This window comes from Populus trichocarpa, chromosome 11 (genome assembly GCF_000002775.5).
Source record: "Populus trichocarpa isolate Nisqually-1 chromosome 11, P.trichocarpa_v4.1, whole genome shotgun sequence".
Taxonomy (NCBI): Eukaryota; Viridiplantae; Streptophyta; class Magnoliopsida; order Malpighiales; family Salicaceae; genus Populus; species Populus trichocarpa.
Window position 1 is genome coordinate 13,489,556 of NC_037295.2, and position 16,800 is coordinate 13,506,355.

The following is a 16,800-nucleotide window of genomic DNA, read 5'->3' on the forward strand; positions in this document are numbered from 1 at the left end:
GGTTCTTCTTTGATTTTTCGCAGTTGCCACCCTAGACTCGCCTCCTGTCACATGACATCCATCCCTATCCGAAACGACACTGTTGGCTTGGGCATGTTTTACCTTTACTAGCAGTGTTTTCGTTTTTTTTTTTTTCAAATTAATTAGTACAATGAAAAATATAAATATCTTCTAAACTAGCAGAATTTAAAATATAATTTTTAAACGACCAGTGGCGTTATTTATTTGGAAGATATTTTTTTTTATTTTACTTGTTTAAGAAATATGGATTTTCTAAACTAACATACTTTTGACTACGGTGACCCTTTCTCATCTCATGCAAGCGACAACACTTTCCAAAAAGAAACCAAAGCAAAGTATATCAAACCGAGGAACTTGTCATCTTTAAATTCCCAACCCCTTCTTTATCTTTCCCTCCACCCTCTTTCTTCTCTCCAAAACAGGAGCACAGACATTGTTTCTGTTGTTGCTGAACTGTTTGTCATTTTTCTGTTCGTTGATCATCACTTCCATCAGTTTTGTTTTAGATATTAATTACCATACAAAGAGAAAGGGTGACTCTGTTCTGCATGCTTCAAACATGGCGTTTGTTCAATCACTGTCAAAGAATGTCTCCGTTTTTGTTCTCGGCCTTGTGTTATTGAATTGCTTTTCTGTGGATAAATTTGGATCTCATGCTCAAGTCGCTCCACTCTTGCCAGAAGATGAAGGTAATTAACTGCACGTAATTCCATAATCTTCACTAAATTTTTGGTCACCAATTCACAAAACTTGGCAAAATAAATGATTTTTGCGCTTTCTGGGTTTTCTTCGTGTAGTGGATAAGTGTTTCTTTTTATATTATTATTATTTCATATTTGTCGAGATACGTGCGTGCTCTACGTTGAAAAGTAGGGAGGAAACTGCTGTTTTGAATTTCATAATGTTTCGTTTTTCTTTGAAAACCCTTCGTTATCTCTCTTCGTCTCAAATTATAAGTTTTTTCAGATTAACGTGGGAAATTTATTTCATGAATCGAGTAGCTAGAGAAAAAGGAAAGGGATTCGGTTTCTGGGCAGTTATTTTTTTTCCCTATGTTTTGAGCAATTTCTGATTATAAATCATCTGTGTGGTTAGAATCAGATGAGGATATATTTTAAGTTTTGGGTTTCGGAGCTTTTGTTGCAGGATTTGAGTTTTTTATAATTCTTAGGAGACTTTTCTTGCTTTATGTTCGATGTGACATTTTTGTCATGCATGTTCATCTTATCTAGTAGGCTCTATTAATGCTTGACGTAGCATCTCTTCAACACGGCTTTAATTTATGTTGGAAGGTTCCTGCCTCCTCACAGACATGTCTGTTACCTTCTTGTTCTTTAGCTGATATTATTTATTTTAGGCTGCAGTAGGTAATGCTCACATGTGGAGTTCTTTCTAAATCTGCAAAGTATCGTTACTTCTTACTTGAGCAAAGATTTGCAGAGCAAAGCTCTTGGTGACCTGAAACAAAATTTGGTTTCTAGTATAGATTGCTAAAATATGTCTAAAAACTGGGTCAAAATCGATTATTATTTGTTGCAGTCGCTAATCATCACATATAAACTGCAACATGTGAAGATTATTACGTGTGTGATTTGTTTATTTATGTCTTGGAATATCAACAGTGTCGACAGTTTGACATTAGAGTGAATGGATCAGAGAACAAATCTTTGACCATCTTGCCCACCGTTTATATCATGGTCAAAGTTGGACTCGTCAGAGTTTGTAGTTTCGATTTTCGTAGAAAATAAAATTAATAAAATAAAAGGAAACAGAGAGTTTAATTTGACCATGTCCGTGTGAATATATATTTTAAAGACGGGTTCGCAAGGTATGTAAAGGTGGTACGTTATGTGGCTGTCTTTGTTAAAAATATAATTTTTTTTGTGTTTTTTTTTTATTTTAATATGTTAATATTAAAAATAAATTTTAAAAAATTAAAAAAATATTATTTTAATATATTTTCAAACATAAAACAATCACTGTCTACCTAAAGAAAAGTTATGTATTAACATGAGAAATTATAATTTGTTTTAGTGGTAAATGTTGACATTATTAGAAGCATTTTCTGATGTTTAACATGTATTTTATGCTAACTGATGCAACAGTGCAAATCCTTAAAACAATATCCAGCAAATTGCAAAACAGCAACTGGACCATCGATCGGACTTCTTGCGGTAGCGCACAGTGGAACCTGACCATCGTCGGCGGTGACAAAATTCAAAGCCAAGTTACATGTGACTGTACATTTAATAGTAGCACCGTCTGTCATGTCATCAGCTTGTACGTGCTTGTTTCCTTGTATCCCACTTTCTAATTTCTTCGGATATAATGAGGATAGAGATGGTCTCATGTCTCAACCAATGCTTTGATTGGTAGAATAAAATTGAAGCAAAGCTTAATGGGGGACTTTTATCTTGAATTTGGTACTGGTCCAATTTAATTCGTATGAACATTGTATTAATTGTTAGACCTCAGCGAATGGTCAGTGCTGCAGGGTCGTGGTGCTGTATCTATGAAGGGTTATCACCTTTTACCTCTTCTTTTCTTTATAATCAACTCTCTTTTTTTCTTTTTTTCTTTTTCAGCAAGATGAAGGGTTTTAATCTGACTGGATTTTTTCCGTCGGAATTTCGGAATCTTACTCATCTGCGTGAAATGTGAGTGACATGTTCATAGACGATTTCTATCTGGGTTTCTTTTCTTGCATTTCTTGATACACCATGTTCTTTATAGATGAATTTGACTGGTTTACTTATGAATATCCCAGCGAATAACTTTTTTGACATATTAATGGGCTATCAATGTTCAAGTTTAAAGTTCTGTGCAGGATACAAAGGTTAAATTTCAAATTCTCCATGGTTACACTATCTTAGTTGATAAACTCCTGTCCTTTTCTCCCTTTTCTCTTTTGTTTTTTCATGTGATTTAGTTGCTAAAGAGCATATCCAGATTGACCACAATGTAATAACAACAGCATATCCCTATTCAGTTTGGTACACGTTTACATGTGAAATACTTTCCAAATTTCTGGTGCGTCTTTTCTCAAACCAACTGTCATGCTCACATCTTAGTAGATTTTTTGGTTTTAGAAATCATTTTAGCAGAATTTTGTTACTGGAGCAACGTGGTTTATAGAGGACTACCATTCTTCTTACTCTATAAGAAATTGAATTTTACAACGACTGAAATGAATCATCTTTCATTGTACAGTGATCTCACTCGCAATTATATAAATGGATCGATCCCTGCAAGCCTTGCTGAGCTCCCCAACCTTCAGACTTTGTAAGTTTGTTTGTGCATTTGAATATCTGAGGGAGTTTTCAATCGCAAGATGGCCATTCATGAATAAAAACCTTTTTCTACACCTTAGGTCTCTTCTGGCAAACCGTATCACTGGTTCGATTCCTCGGGAATTTGGCAGCATGGCAACACTGGAGTCACTGTAAGTCACGAAACAAAGCTCTCAACTTGTCAAGTAAATGAAATCCTGGGTTACAACAAAACATGAATTGCATCTTGCAGGGTCCTGGAAGATAATCTGCTAGGAGGGTCTCTTCATCCAGACCTCGGAAATTTGAGAAGCTTGAAGAGACTGTAAGATACATGCCTTAATCTTCTATCTGATTTTTATTTTATTGTGCAGCACTTGCCATTTTACCACATATTGTAGTTATACCGTAACCATTGTCTAGTAAATGTGTGCGTATCAACTACATGACTTCACTCTTTTTATGTGTGGTGCCGCTATTCGATACTCACTTGGAGAGATATATTTGTAGCTTACTATTGTTTTTACCTCTGCAGTCTTCTTTCCGCGAACAATTTTACAGGAACGATACCAGATACGTTTGGCAATTTAAAGAATTTAACTGATTTGTAAGTGTGGGACTCGATTTTCTTTTAATATTAATCAGTTTTTTTGAGCTAAAGTATTCATTTGTATCATACGCTGCTGCAGTCGGATAGATGGAAGTGAACTGTCAGGGAAGATACCTAACTTTATTGGGAACTGGACCAACATTGAGAGATTGTGAGTATTTACTTCGTTCCATTTATCTATTCCTGTTGACCTACAGCACAAGCTAAATCGGATTCCATTTTCCTTTACCTTCTGTATTCCTAACAATTGTATATTTCTTTTGCAGGGATTTGCAAGGAACATCCATGGAGGGCCCTATTCCCTCTACCATTTCACTTTTAAAGAAATTAGAAGAATTGTGAGCAGAAGTTCCTTAACTTGTAGCTTCACATTCAGTCTTAAATGTTTTGCCTTGTTGCTTTTGGGTAAGCTAGCCTATATATGAAAAAAACTGATTTTTTTTTCCGTTGTCTTGATTTTTCAGGAGAATATCCGATTTGAATGGATCAAGTTCAACTTTCCCTGATCTGAAAGATATGAAAAACATGACAACACTGTGAGTTGAATGATACTGATCAAATATATTGTTTAAGCCTTTCTAATTGTTTCTGCATTCCTCTGACAGCAACGAATTAGGAATTGACAATATCTTTCTTTCTCAGGATTCTGAGAAGTTGCTCATTGAATGGTACAATCCCAGAATACATTGGAGATATGGCATCGCTGGATACTCTGTTAGTTTCTCAATCAGCTACCTTTTGGCAATGCTTAATTTCATGAATTTTATTTGCTTCATATAATGTTATTTTGATTCAAAAGAACAAGAGGTGGCAGGTGATTGATATCACTTTATTCTACTATTTGGCTTCGTTTAAAGTAAGAAAAAACAAGTTGAGGGAGAAAAGCTGTAGGAATAAGTCCATTCCTTGGTTGAACAAGGATTTTTTTCCCAATTGTTTAGTAACTAACCATGAACCTCCAGCCTTTTCCTCTGGCAAAACTGGGGAAATTTAGCATCTCATTTTCCCGTATTTTAGATTCTCACCGAGTCAGCTATTACAACTCAAGCGTATGCATCATATATATGAGAAGCTATGGGCACGCGCTGCATATAGCAATTCAAGTTGCATATGTGTGTGAGAGATTCATATTGGGCTACAAATCCTCCGTATCTGGTCTGTGAGAATGAACTATACCTGCAATATAGTCTGCATTATTCAATATAGAATCATGTTCAAAGAAGCCATGCTGCAGAGGATGTAATAGTAACTTGAATGTTATCAGTCTGACAAAATGGACCGGGCCAATATTTTGCGAATTAGATTGCGTTGTGTTTTTATTTCCCAGAGCTAATTTTATCTTTTTCATGTGATTTCATTAATTTGTATATATTCCATTGCAGAGATTTGAGCTTCAACAAGTTCACAGGCCAAATTCCTGTTTCATTAGAGAGCTTGGCGAAACTACGATTTATGTAAGACAATAAATGCATCGAATAAACATGCTGAAGTGCACGGTATCTAAATTTTTAATATATACCTCGTATTGACTGCTTGCTGGTTCATTACCTGTTTAATTTGGGTAGGTTTCTGAATAACAACTTGCTAACTGGAGAAGTGCCTGGTTGGATATTGAACAGCAAGAACGAATTGTGAGTCTATATATCATGAAGTTAACATTAATTTTTTTTTTTTTTGATGTTTCTCCAGACAATAAATACACCAATCTTTATTCTTATCAATCAACAACTACATTACTTATGCCATGAAAATTTGTTTCAGGGATTTATCTTACAACAATTTTACTGGGTCAACTCAGTCAAGTTGTCAACAGCTATCAGTGTAGGCATTATTGTTGCTCTTTACTTGTTTTCTCCTCATTTGTCTTCTTTTGATTGCTAACTTCTAATTTCAAAATTCAACAGGAACTTAGTTTCTAGTCATGTAACAACTGGGAATAACACGTAAGTTCCTTATTCACTAAGATGCTTTGTGAAAAATCTGGAAATTTGAATGACTGACTACTTTAATTCTTGTGTGCAGGATTTCTTGGTGCTTGAACAAGGACCTGGTTTGTTCAAGAAAACCAGAACGTAAGTATGAAAAAACTGTACGCTGATGTTTGATGATAAAGTAATTGCATAAATACAGAATACTTGTTGTCCTACGGAAGGCGCCTTATGATATTGATCCTTTGTTCTGCAGACCATTCCTTGTTCATAAACTGTGGAGGGAACAGTATGACTGTTGGTGATAATGAATATGAAGAAGACGCAACTTCAGGGGGGGCAGCTGAATTTGTTTCTTTATCAGAGAGATGGGGTTATAGCAGTACCGGGACTTACATGAACAATGATGGAGCTGGTTACAAAGCAGAAAATTCTTTTGGTCTGAATGTCACCGGTGAAGGGTTTTACCAAACTGCCCGCCTTGCTCCTCAATCACTCAAGTACTATGCCCTGTGTATGAGGGCGGGGAGTTACAAAGTGAAGCTCCACTTCGCTGAAATTATGTATTCTAATGACTCTACATTTAGCAGCCTTGGGAGGCGCATATTCGATATCTCAATTCAAGTGAGTAAAATGATTTCCAAATTAGCATATTCATTTAGGATTTTGGTTTTTATCAACGATGGTAGTTTCTAAATACCCTCATGAGGTCTCCCGTGTGTTTTGGACCTTTTCAAGTTTTTCATCCATATAAAAGGGTGGCAACGCTGTTTAAAACCTGTAAAGTTATACTCAGAACTTCTTCTTGCAGGGAGAAGTAGTTAGGAAGGATTTCAATATTATGGAGAAAGCTGGAGGAGTTGGCATTGGCATCGCAGAGGAATTTGATAGTATAATTGTTAATGGTAGCACACTGGAGATAGACTTATACTGGTCAGGAAAAGGTACTACTGCCGTTCCTGACAGAGGTGTCTATGGACCTCTCATATCCGCCATTACTGTGACTCCAAGTAAGTCATGACAAAATCAAGGATTCTTTGTTGCCCCTCAATGGACGTTTCCTTTAAGTTTATCCTCTCATCGTCATTTAATTTATTTCTCTCCTTGTAGACTTTAAGGTGGATAATGGTGACGGATTATCAGTTGGAGCTATTATCGGCATTGTAGCTGCTTCATGTGTTCTTGCTGCATTGGCTTTGCTTGTTCTCTGGAGGAAAGGTTACTTGGGAGGGAAGTACCATGAAGACAAAGGTAAGATTAATCGCACAAGAAGTATTTATCTCGTTTGATGGTGTGCATGCTGTAGCACTTTTCACTAGCTTTGTCTTGCTGATTTTGAGATTCTGCTTATCACAGATCTTCGTGCTCTAGATCTCCAAACCGGTTATTTCAGCTTAAGGCAAATTAAGAATGCTACCAATAATTTCGACCCTGCCAATAAGATAGGTGAAGGGGGATTTGGTCCAGTTTACAAGGTATTTAAATTTATTATTTACTTTGGTTATGTGCTGACAACGTGTTCCACCATACATGCAAAAGTCTCTGATAAAATGGAAGTACTATCTCTTAAAATATTCTGAAATTTCAGCCTGTTTTATTTCAGGGTGTTTTGTCCGACGGCACTATAATTGCTGTTAAGCAGTTATCATCCAAATCGAAACAAGGAAATCGCGAATTTGTGAATGAGATAGGCATGATATCTGCCTTGCAGCATCCTCATCTCGTGAAGCTGTATGGTTGCTGTATTGAAGGAAACCAGTTGCTGGTAGTATATGAATACTTGGAAAACAACAGTCTTGCTCGGGCACTTTTCGGTAATTGCTTGACCAACTCCTTAATGTATCAATTCATATAGTCCATAGAATGAGAATGAGATTGAATCGTCCTCTGTATCCTCTCCATTAGGTCGTGATGAACACCAGATTAAAATGGACTGGCAGACAAGAAAGAAGATATTGTTGGGTATTGCAAAGGGATTAGCTTATCTTCATGAAGAGTCAAGGCTGAAAATCGTACACAGAGACATAAAGGCAACTAATGTCCTGCTTGACAAGGATCTAAATGCCAAGATATCTGACTTTGGTTTAGCCAAGCTTGATGAAGAAGAAAACACTCATATTAGCACGCGAATTGCTGGCACAATGTGAGTTCTCTCTCCCTTTTTCTCTCAGTTTAGTTTCTTTGAGTTGTGGTAAAAGGATAATCTAACAACTTCTTCTTTTGTAATGATGCTTTAAAACAAGACGGATATTAATTGGAGATATTGTCAAATGCATACAATGATTATCAACGATGATTTCCTTGTATATGATAATATGATTAAACATTGAACAGTACATGCAAATTTGTGCCACTTCATGGCAAACACTCACTGTTCTGGTTCACTCTAATTCTCTTCAGAGGCTACATGGCTCCAGAATATGCAATGAGGGGTTACCTGACAGATAAAGCAGATGTTTACAGCTTTGGAGTTGTTGTCTTAGAAATTGTCAGCGGGAAGAGCAACACAAATTACAGGCCAAAGGAGGAGTTTGTTTATCTTCTTGATTGGGTAACATATATCTTTTCCTTTCAGAATGTTGTCTGCGCATCATACATTGACATTGACTTCCAACGAGCATTACTGTCGACTGATGGAAAATCTATATTTTGTTTGCATTTATTGATGTCTCCAGTGAAGATCTATCATATCAAAGTTGTTTATAAAGGAAATAAGCATGCATATTACCCTCAAAAAAACTCACTGAGGTTGAAAATTGTATTATGTCTGAAATTGCAGAGATGATTTTTAATGTAATCATAGAAAAGGGCATGCCTGCCCAGGAAATTGCTTAGCTTTCCGGAAGTTTTAAACTGGGAATCCTTCCTCAATCATTTCTTTCCATACCTGTTCCCTTCTAACTATCTCTTGGGTCCATGTAATGCTGTACGAAAACTATTGTTGATTACAAAGCGTGAATGCTAACTGCTTTCTTTCATACTGTAGGCCTATGTCCTGCAAGAGCAAGGCAACCTTCTTGAGCTAGTGGATCCAAACCTTGGTTCAAACTACTCGGAAGAGGAGGCAATGAGGATGCTTAACTTGGCTCTCTTGTGCACCAACCCATCCCCCAGTTTGAGACCATTGATGTCCTCCGCAGTGAGTATGATTGAAGGTCAAATTCCAGTCCAAGCTCCGATAGTCAAGCGTGGCACCATGAACGAGGAGGCAAGGTTCAAAGCCTTTGAGCTTCTCTCACAAGATAGCCAAGCACACGTCTCAAATACCTCTCAAAGCAGTCTGGTACAGAAAAGCATATCAATGGATGGACCGTGGATGGATTCGGAGATTTCTACCCAAACTATGGATGAGACGAGAGGAAATTGATGAAATAGTCCCTCCTCTTTTTGGCTAATATTCCTCTGATTTTGTAGTAGGATTGCTGAGAAATCAAGAAATAGGTTGATTCTTTTGTAAAAATTCACGTTTGAGAGCTTGTATTTGGTGTTTTTGGTGTTTTTTACTTGAAAATACATCGAAATAATATATTTTTATTATTTTATACTGCCTCATAAGTGCTGAACATGAGGTCTATTGGGTTTGATCACTGAAACGCACACTCCATAAAAATCTTTCTGGTGAAGGATAACATTTGCTAAGTGTATGTTGGTGCCAAAATCGAGCAAACTATAATCACAGCATATTGAATATTATTCTATGGACTCATGCCCCTTAAGTATGGGCTGTGGAGCAATGTTGAAGTGTGTGTCGCGCTGCAGCTTATCCTGATATATAAAATTTGGTGTGAAAATTATCCAATCAAACCCCAGGTCCAGAGCCCCCACAATCCCATTGGTTAATGCACCACAGAACCAAATTCTCTAATGTTTTAGCATCCCAAGAAAACAACACCAGTTCCAGATATCTTGCCATCCTATAAATTCTGCTCTGCAGTTAAAAATCCCGTACTACACCACAAAGCCTGTTCTGTTATTTAACTCTTCAAAGTACCACGTTGTCTCTGCCCAACTTGTCTCTTTGGCAATTGCTGCAATGAATGAATCAGAACTCCAAGAAAATGATCGTGATGATCAGTCTATCCATGATAGGAATCAATTTCTTGGATTTGATTACAAGAGCTATGTGGATTCGCTGAGTCTCTGTGATGCACTAAAATGTTGCCTGCTGAAATTTGTCGTAAATGGAGCTGACAAGGTGTTCATGGATCAAAAATTCTCGGAAAGAAGTTCATTTGGCAGTGACATTGGGCAACACACATAACCGTGTGTTCTTCGCCGGAGGTTTTCAGGTGAAAGCTGGAAGGATCGGGGCTCTAGTTCAAAGGGCTGTCAGGTTTATGGAGAATATGCTTTTGAACAGAAAGGTAAAAATAGCGGTACCTTGCAAGAGAAGGAAATGGAAAGTGCTAAAATGGGCACTGATGTGCTAGAACCAAGCAAAGATGGGTTCAGCGGTAGTAATGAATGGAACAAAGAGTATGTTGATATGTCTGAAGTGGTTAATTCTCCTTCAGGAAACTACACTGAATTCCTTCCAACTTTGTTGCTTTCTTTGCATTAATATTGATGAAATTCATGGGTTTTCAGTTCAATCTTTTGGTTAGTTTTTTCACGTTTGCAATTTGGTTATCGTACTTTCCATTCATGTTCTTGATGTTTCCGTTCCGAACGATAAGACATGTTAGAGGGTATTTCATGAAGAAGCTGTTTAGATGGTGGGGTATTTCTACCAGAAATGTTAGTCAGAAAGCACCGCAGTCGATAGGAAATATAGCAATGAGGTTTGGCTGTGCATTCTTCTGGTCAAGCCATGCATGTCTCATGCTTCTCCTGCATGAGAAGTAACTCAATTGGAGTAGTTTATGACACTTTGTTCTCCTGCATTCCTTCAGGTGAGGGTTGAGTTCCTGTCAGCATTGGGTAAAGTCACTGCAAGTTCAAGTCAGCCATGCATAATGCGGTACAAAAGACAACCCATCCGTGTAGTCGAAACCATCATTAAGAGTGCTCCTGTCATTGCCGGTTTTGTATCAGAATCTCAAATTCTGAACATAAAAATGGACGAATTCACAGAAGGACTTGAGCCAACTGCCTTCTTGAAGGTGATGTTAGAACATCGAGCAGAAGACAAAGCCGGTGCTGGCATCCCTGAAATTTACGCAGCGTCACTCTCACTGGAATCTGAGCTCCCTCGATTGAAAAGGCTTATCTGGCTGTGGAAGAGAACCATTTTTGTATGGATTAGTTTCATCCTGTTTCTGACAGAGTTGATGTTTGCTTTAGTCTTTTGTAGACCAATAATTATCCCAAGAGGAAGGCCTAGGATTCCGTATACTAAAAAGGGACTCAGTCAAACTTCATTTCCTGGTACGAAAGCAACTGAGAATTGAGATGAGGTCTGTCAACTTTGAATAGGAGGATGGTAACAAACGCAAGGAATAAGTTCAGGTTGGGCTCAGCATTCAGCATCTTTGCTGAATCACCTTCAACGATGGCATAACCATGGCAATGTAATAATATAAATAAAACTTGCATAAGGATCTGAATAAGTATTGCAGTCATATTCCATCATTTTTCCCCATTTCAAACCGTGCATAAGTTGAAGATTAATCTAACCAATCTGATAAGAACTTCTCTGTCAAGACTTTTTTTTCTGCTTTCTTCAAAGGGCGAGTAAAAGACATTTTATTTGGCAAAACAGCTGTGTCTTTTCTGATTGCCTTTGATCAGTGCCATCTAGAATTTAAGACTTACAAACAATATAAAAATCATGCTAATTTTTTGGTCAATACAAATACGCTACTTCAAATGTCACGTTCAAACGCAAGAATAGTAGACGAATGCTCTTCTTGTTCACCAAAAGAAATACATTGCATGTTCTTTAAAATTTCAGATATTGTGTCCGAAAAGCTGTTCAATGTTGGGAAGCACATTGTTCAAAATGTTGAAGCCATTTCCGGTCCAAGCATGCAATGAATAAACATTTCACATCCTAACAAATCCAACTCCTCCGTCTTCAAGATCTCTCACTGTTGTCTTGTACATGCCCTGCATAAATGGGGAAAAAAAAAGAGAGAGAATAAACCATTAGATTCTTACCGAAGTTGCGAGAATGAACAAGGAAATGCTTAACCTCTCTTCTCTACTTCCTTCTCTTGTATTCCATGGCTTCATACAAAATTAAAAGGAGGATAAAAGTGACAGCAGAAGAAAAGGGAAAGAGAAGAGGAGATACGAATGAAAGGCAGGAAGACAACATGTAGTGGATGAATAACCCTTTTCCATCCCTTCTTATAGGAGCTGTGGTCGGTGGTCCCATGGGATAAGTTGCATGAACCATACCTGCTTCAGCAGCTTTTTTCCCATCGTAGCGATTCCTAGAAATACACATTTTCAGAAAACTTAATTATCAGGCTACCTCTTATTGATCTAAAACAAAGATTTGCCCATGGATACAATGCTTCTCCAAATGGAGTTAAATGCGCACCCTGTAGTTTAAATGCGCACCCTGTAGTTACAACTTGGACCGAAGAACTGACATGATTCATTGACAATCACAACTAATTTCTGTATACGTAGTGGCAATGCAAGATTTAACTATAGTGGAAGTTAAACTTGGAAACTATAATGTGTTTTAGATTTTGGAAAATTATGAGCAAGCAAGTGCAACGAATATTATTCTTGAATTTTTTAGATATATTAATCTGAAATTAACAGCAGAGATTTTAACATCAAAGCAAAAACAGTCGGCAAGAGGATGGGCTGACTGGCGGTCCAACAACCTTCTCTTCTTTTTTTTAGGTTGTGCCGAAACAGGTTCAGCCTATCTCTTTTTTAATTGAAAGAGATGAGAGGCAGCAAGACGTAAGTCAATTCACGTCATATATGCCTTATTCAGAGTAAAAAGAAAGGGATGGGTTTAGATTATTGAAGGAAGAAGATTATCTGGCGCAAGGGCTATATGCAGGCTGTACACGGTAGTGGTGGTGAGCACTAACTGGCAGAGAAACTGGCAGTTACGGTGGCGCAAAGAAGAGGGGCAACACCAGCGAATAAAGCTAGGGAGAGAGGCTAATTTTTTCTCAACTTTGACCTCAGATTTCTCTGTAATGTTTTGAAAGTAAATGAATAGAAAAAGGCTACAAAACCCTTGGTGGCTTCAAGAGTAAGTATTATTAAATGGAGGGGTATAGTAATAATTGAATAAAAAAATGATAAATATAAATAGGAAGTAAAAAGAAAAAAAAAAGAAAGAGGGATCTGAAATTTTAAGAGAGCAAACCGGCAGGAGAGAAAGGGGAAAGAAGAAGAAGAAGAGAAAAGAGGGAAATTAGAAGGGAAATAGAATGGAATTGAAGAAAATAAGTTTAAGTGTAAGATTTAGGTTTATAAATGTATAAATGTGTTCTTTGAACTTTAAATTTTGATTTTGATGGATGTTAGGGTTTTGAAAATTTGTGTTTTGGGTTTAATTGATGAATTAATTTGAATGTTATGGGGTTTATTGTTGTGGGTAATTGATTATTTAGTTGATTATGGAAGATTGTAGGTAAAGATGATGATTTTGAGTTATGATTTATGTAAATGGTGAATTTTGGGTTAGAAATCTGGAAAGAACAGTAGGTTTTCTGTTGAAATTCTGGGTTTGAGGTTGAAGATGATAAAATTTCGGTTTGGTCCCTCAATTTGTGAAAATTACAATTTAGTCCCCAAACTTTGGAAAATTACAGATTGGTCCCTGGAGCATATTCCGAGATTCTGGACAGAATAAAAGATGAATTATGGACAGAATTCCTGTATAGTTATAAAATTTTAACACTTTTAATTTGATCCTCCAATTTGACAAAAATTACAAATTGACCCTAAAAATTTGGAAAAATTCCAGAATGGTCCCTGGAGCATAATGAGATATTCTGGACAGAATTGAGGATTAATTATGGTCAGAATTTCAGTATAGTCATGGATTTATGATATTTTTAGTTTGGTCCTTCAATTTGATAAAAGTTACAATTTGACCCTTAAAAATATGATAAATTTCATATTAGTCCCTAGCTGTAATATTAGCTTTTGCGGATTGGTTTGATGAATAATTGAGGGTTATTTAGTGAATTATTACCAATTTTATTATTTGTTTTATTATGGATTAGATTTCAGGAAAACCATTTAATTTTGGGTTTTTGGGAAAATAACTAGTTTAGTCTAAAAACATATAGGGTTATGGAATACACCCTTAGATAAGTGTATTAAATAGGTTATATATTCTTTTGAGTCATTCTTGAATATGTCTCCTTTGTATTCAGATAATCATGATATTCTACCGGCGGGACGTCAGTAGGATTTTCTTCGGTGTATGCTTTTGATTTTTGTTTGCTTTCGAGTCAGGTGAATGGATAATTTTCTATATGCATGAGAAATAGTATAAATATTTGATTTGTTAATATGAATTTGATCATGCTTCTTGATAATTGGTTCAAGATTGGTCATGATCAATTGTTGAATCTGAATTCTTGATATGAACCAATATATATTTTGAATTAACTTATGAATTGATAGAAAATATTTATCAAGAAGCATGATCCAATTCATATTAACAACTCAATTATTTATAATATTTCTCATGCATATGGAAAATTATTCACTCACCTGACTCAAAAGCAAACAGAACTCGAAAGCAGATACCGAAAGAAATCCTACTGATATCCCGCTGATAGAATATCAGGATTATCTAAATACAAAAGAGACATATTCAAAAACGACTCGAAAGAATATACAACCTATTTAATACATTTAACTAAGGGTCTATTCTATAACCCTATATGTTTTTGAATTAAACTAGTTATTTTTTCCAAAAACCCAAAATTAAATGGTTTTCCTGAAATCTAATCCATAATAAAACAAATAATAAGACTTGATAATAATTCACTAAATAACCCTCAATCATTCATCAAACCAATCTGCAAAAGCTAATATTACAGCTAGGGACCAATCTAGAATTTATCATATTTTTAAGGATCAAATTGTAACTTTGTCAAATTAGAGGACCAAACTAAAAATATCATAAATTCATGACTATAGTGGAATTATGTCCATAATTCATCCTCATTTCTTTCCAGAATCTCTAATTATGCTCCAGGGACCATTCTGGAATTTTTCCAAATTTTTAGGGTCAAATTGTAATTTTTGTCAAATGGGAGGACCAAATTGAAAGTGTTAAAAATTCATAACTATACTTGAATTCTGCCCATAATTCATCTTTTATTCTGTCCAGAATCTCGGAATATGCTCTAGGGACCAATCTGTAATTTTTCCAAAGTTTGGGGACTAAACCGTAATTTTCATAAATTGAGGGACCAAACTGAAATTTCATCATCTTCAACCTCAAACCCAGAATTTCCACAGATTACCTACTTTTATCTCATGATTTCTAACACAAATTCACCATTCAAACAAAATCATAACTCAAAATCATCATCTTTACCTACAATCTCTCAAAATCAACTAATTAACTCATTACCTACAACAATCAACCCATAACATTCAAATTAATTCATCAACCCACCCAAAATACAATCTTCAAAACCCTAACATTCATTGAAACAGAAATTTAAAGCTCAAAGAACACACATTTATACATTTAAAAACTTAAATCTTACCTTTTAAACTTATTTCCTTTAACTCCCTTCTTCTTCCTTATCTTTTTCTCTTTTCTCTTCTTCTTCTTTCCCTCTCTAAGAACACAGCTCTCTCTTCTTCTTCTTTTCTCTTCATATTTATATTTATCAACTCATTGTTCAATTACTACAATGTCCCTCATTTATTTATATCTACTTCTAAGCCTCCAAGGGCTTTGTTGCCTTTTCCTACTCATTTATTTATAAACCTCACAAATTGCATTCCTAATTGACCTGGAACTTTTAATTTTATACAATTTCACCCCTACCAAACTTCAATATCAACCCCAAATTTCAGTGCATTTTTCATTTTAGTCCTTGATTTTAGGTTTCTTCAATTTAGCCTCTAATTGACCATTAAACTTTCAATTCTCTTCAATTTCACTCCTGATTTCAGCCAATTAAATCCCCAGAGTTTAGTGCCTCTTTAAAAAGTTCTTGGTTGCGAATTTCTTCAATTTAACCCCTAATTGACCATTAAACTCTCAATTCTCTTTAATTTCACTCCTAATTTAAGCCAATTAAATCTCCAGAATTCGGTGCCTCTTTTAAAAATATTATTGGCTGCGAATTTCTTCAATTTAACCCCTAATTGAACATTAAACTTTCAATTATTTTCAATTTCACTCCTGATTTCAGCCAATTAAATTCCGAGAGTTCGGTGTCTCTTTTAAAAAGATCTCTAGCTGTGAATTTCTTTAATTTAACTCCTAATTGATCCTAAACTTTTAATTTTCTTGCAATTTCACTATTGATTTAAATCAATTGACTTTGTAAAAATTAAATTTGATTCTTTAAAATTCTAATCCTCTCAATTAAGCTCAAATTAGGCTTTCGAACTTAATTGTTCACCGGTTAAATCTCTAATAAAATTAATTTGACTTATTTAAAGTATAATTAAGTCCTTACATTTAGTTAAATCTTTTAATTTTACCCAAATTAATTCTTAAGTTTTTAATTTGGCCAATGATTAAATCAAATTAACCTATTAAAAATTTAATTATGTCCTTGGATTTAATTTTTATGAAAATTTGTTTAATAATTATTTAATTTGACTTTAAATCAATAAAATTTTAGATACAATAATACAATTAGGCTTCCAATTTATTCAAAATCGCAGCTTAAACATCCTCTATATTGAAATCCTCCCTAGCCTGCTTTTGTCAAAATATTAGTCTTCTTACTATTATTTTTTATTTTATATTTTATTAGGAAAAAGAATAAATTTTAAAGGAATAACCTAACAATAGGTTATAACAATAAAGATATTACAAATTTAACATCAAAATCTAAAATTATAT

The 16,800-nt window shown here is 35.4% G+C and overlaps 1 protein-coding gene and 1 long non-coding RNA gene across 2 annotated transcripts; one reads left to right on the forward strand and one right to left on the reverse strand.

Moving 5' to 3' along the window:
* Window positions 1–356: 356 nt before the first annotated feature.
* Window positions 357–9,370, forward strand: LOC7472333 (probable LRR receptor-like serine/threonine-protein kinase At1g53440). The gene is made up of 24 exons (XM_024581701.2): window positions 357–710; window positions 2,127–2,301; window positions 2,607–2,678; window positions 3,232–3,303; window positions 3,392–3,463; window positions 3,544–3,615; window positions 3,826–3,897; window positions 3,980–4,051; window positions 4,167–4,238; window positions 4,365–4,436; window positions 4,543–4,614; window positions 5,283–5,354; window positions 5,466–5,531; window positions 5,662–5,721; window positions 5,805–5,843; window positions 5,923–5,972; window positions 6,085–6,452; window positions 6,640–6,838; window positions 6,939–7,079; window positions 7,185–7,303; window positions 7,432–7,642; window positions 7,734–7,971; window positions 8,229–8,379; window positions 8,815–9,370. The coding sequence occupies exons 1-24, from the start codon at window positions 581–583 to the stop codon at window positions 9,193–9,195; spliced, it is 3,048 nt and encodes a 1,015-aa protein (XP_024437469.2). The 5' UTR covers window positions 357–580; the 3' UTR covers window positions 9,196–9,370.
* Window positions 9,371–11,459: 2,089 nt separating this feature from the next.
* LOC112323429 (uncharacterized) lies at window positions 11,460–15,555 on the reverse strand. The gene is made up of 2 exons (XR_002976872.2): window positions 11,962–15,555; window positions 11,460–11,876 (listed from the first exon to the last, which is right to left on the reverse strand). It is a non-coding gene; the product is annotated as an uncharacterized LOC112323429 (long non-coding RNA).
* Between the last annotated feature and the right edge of the window lie 1,245 nt (window positions 15,556–16,800).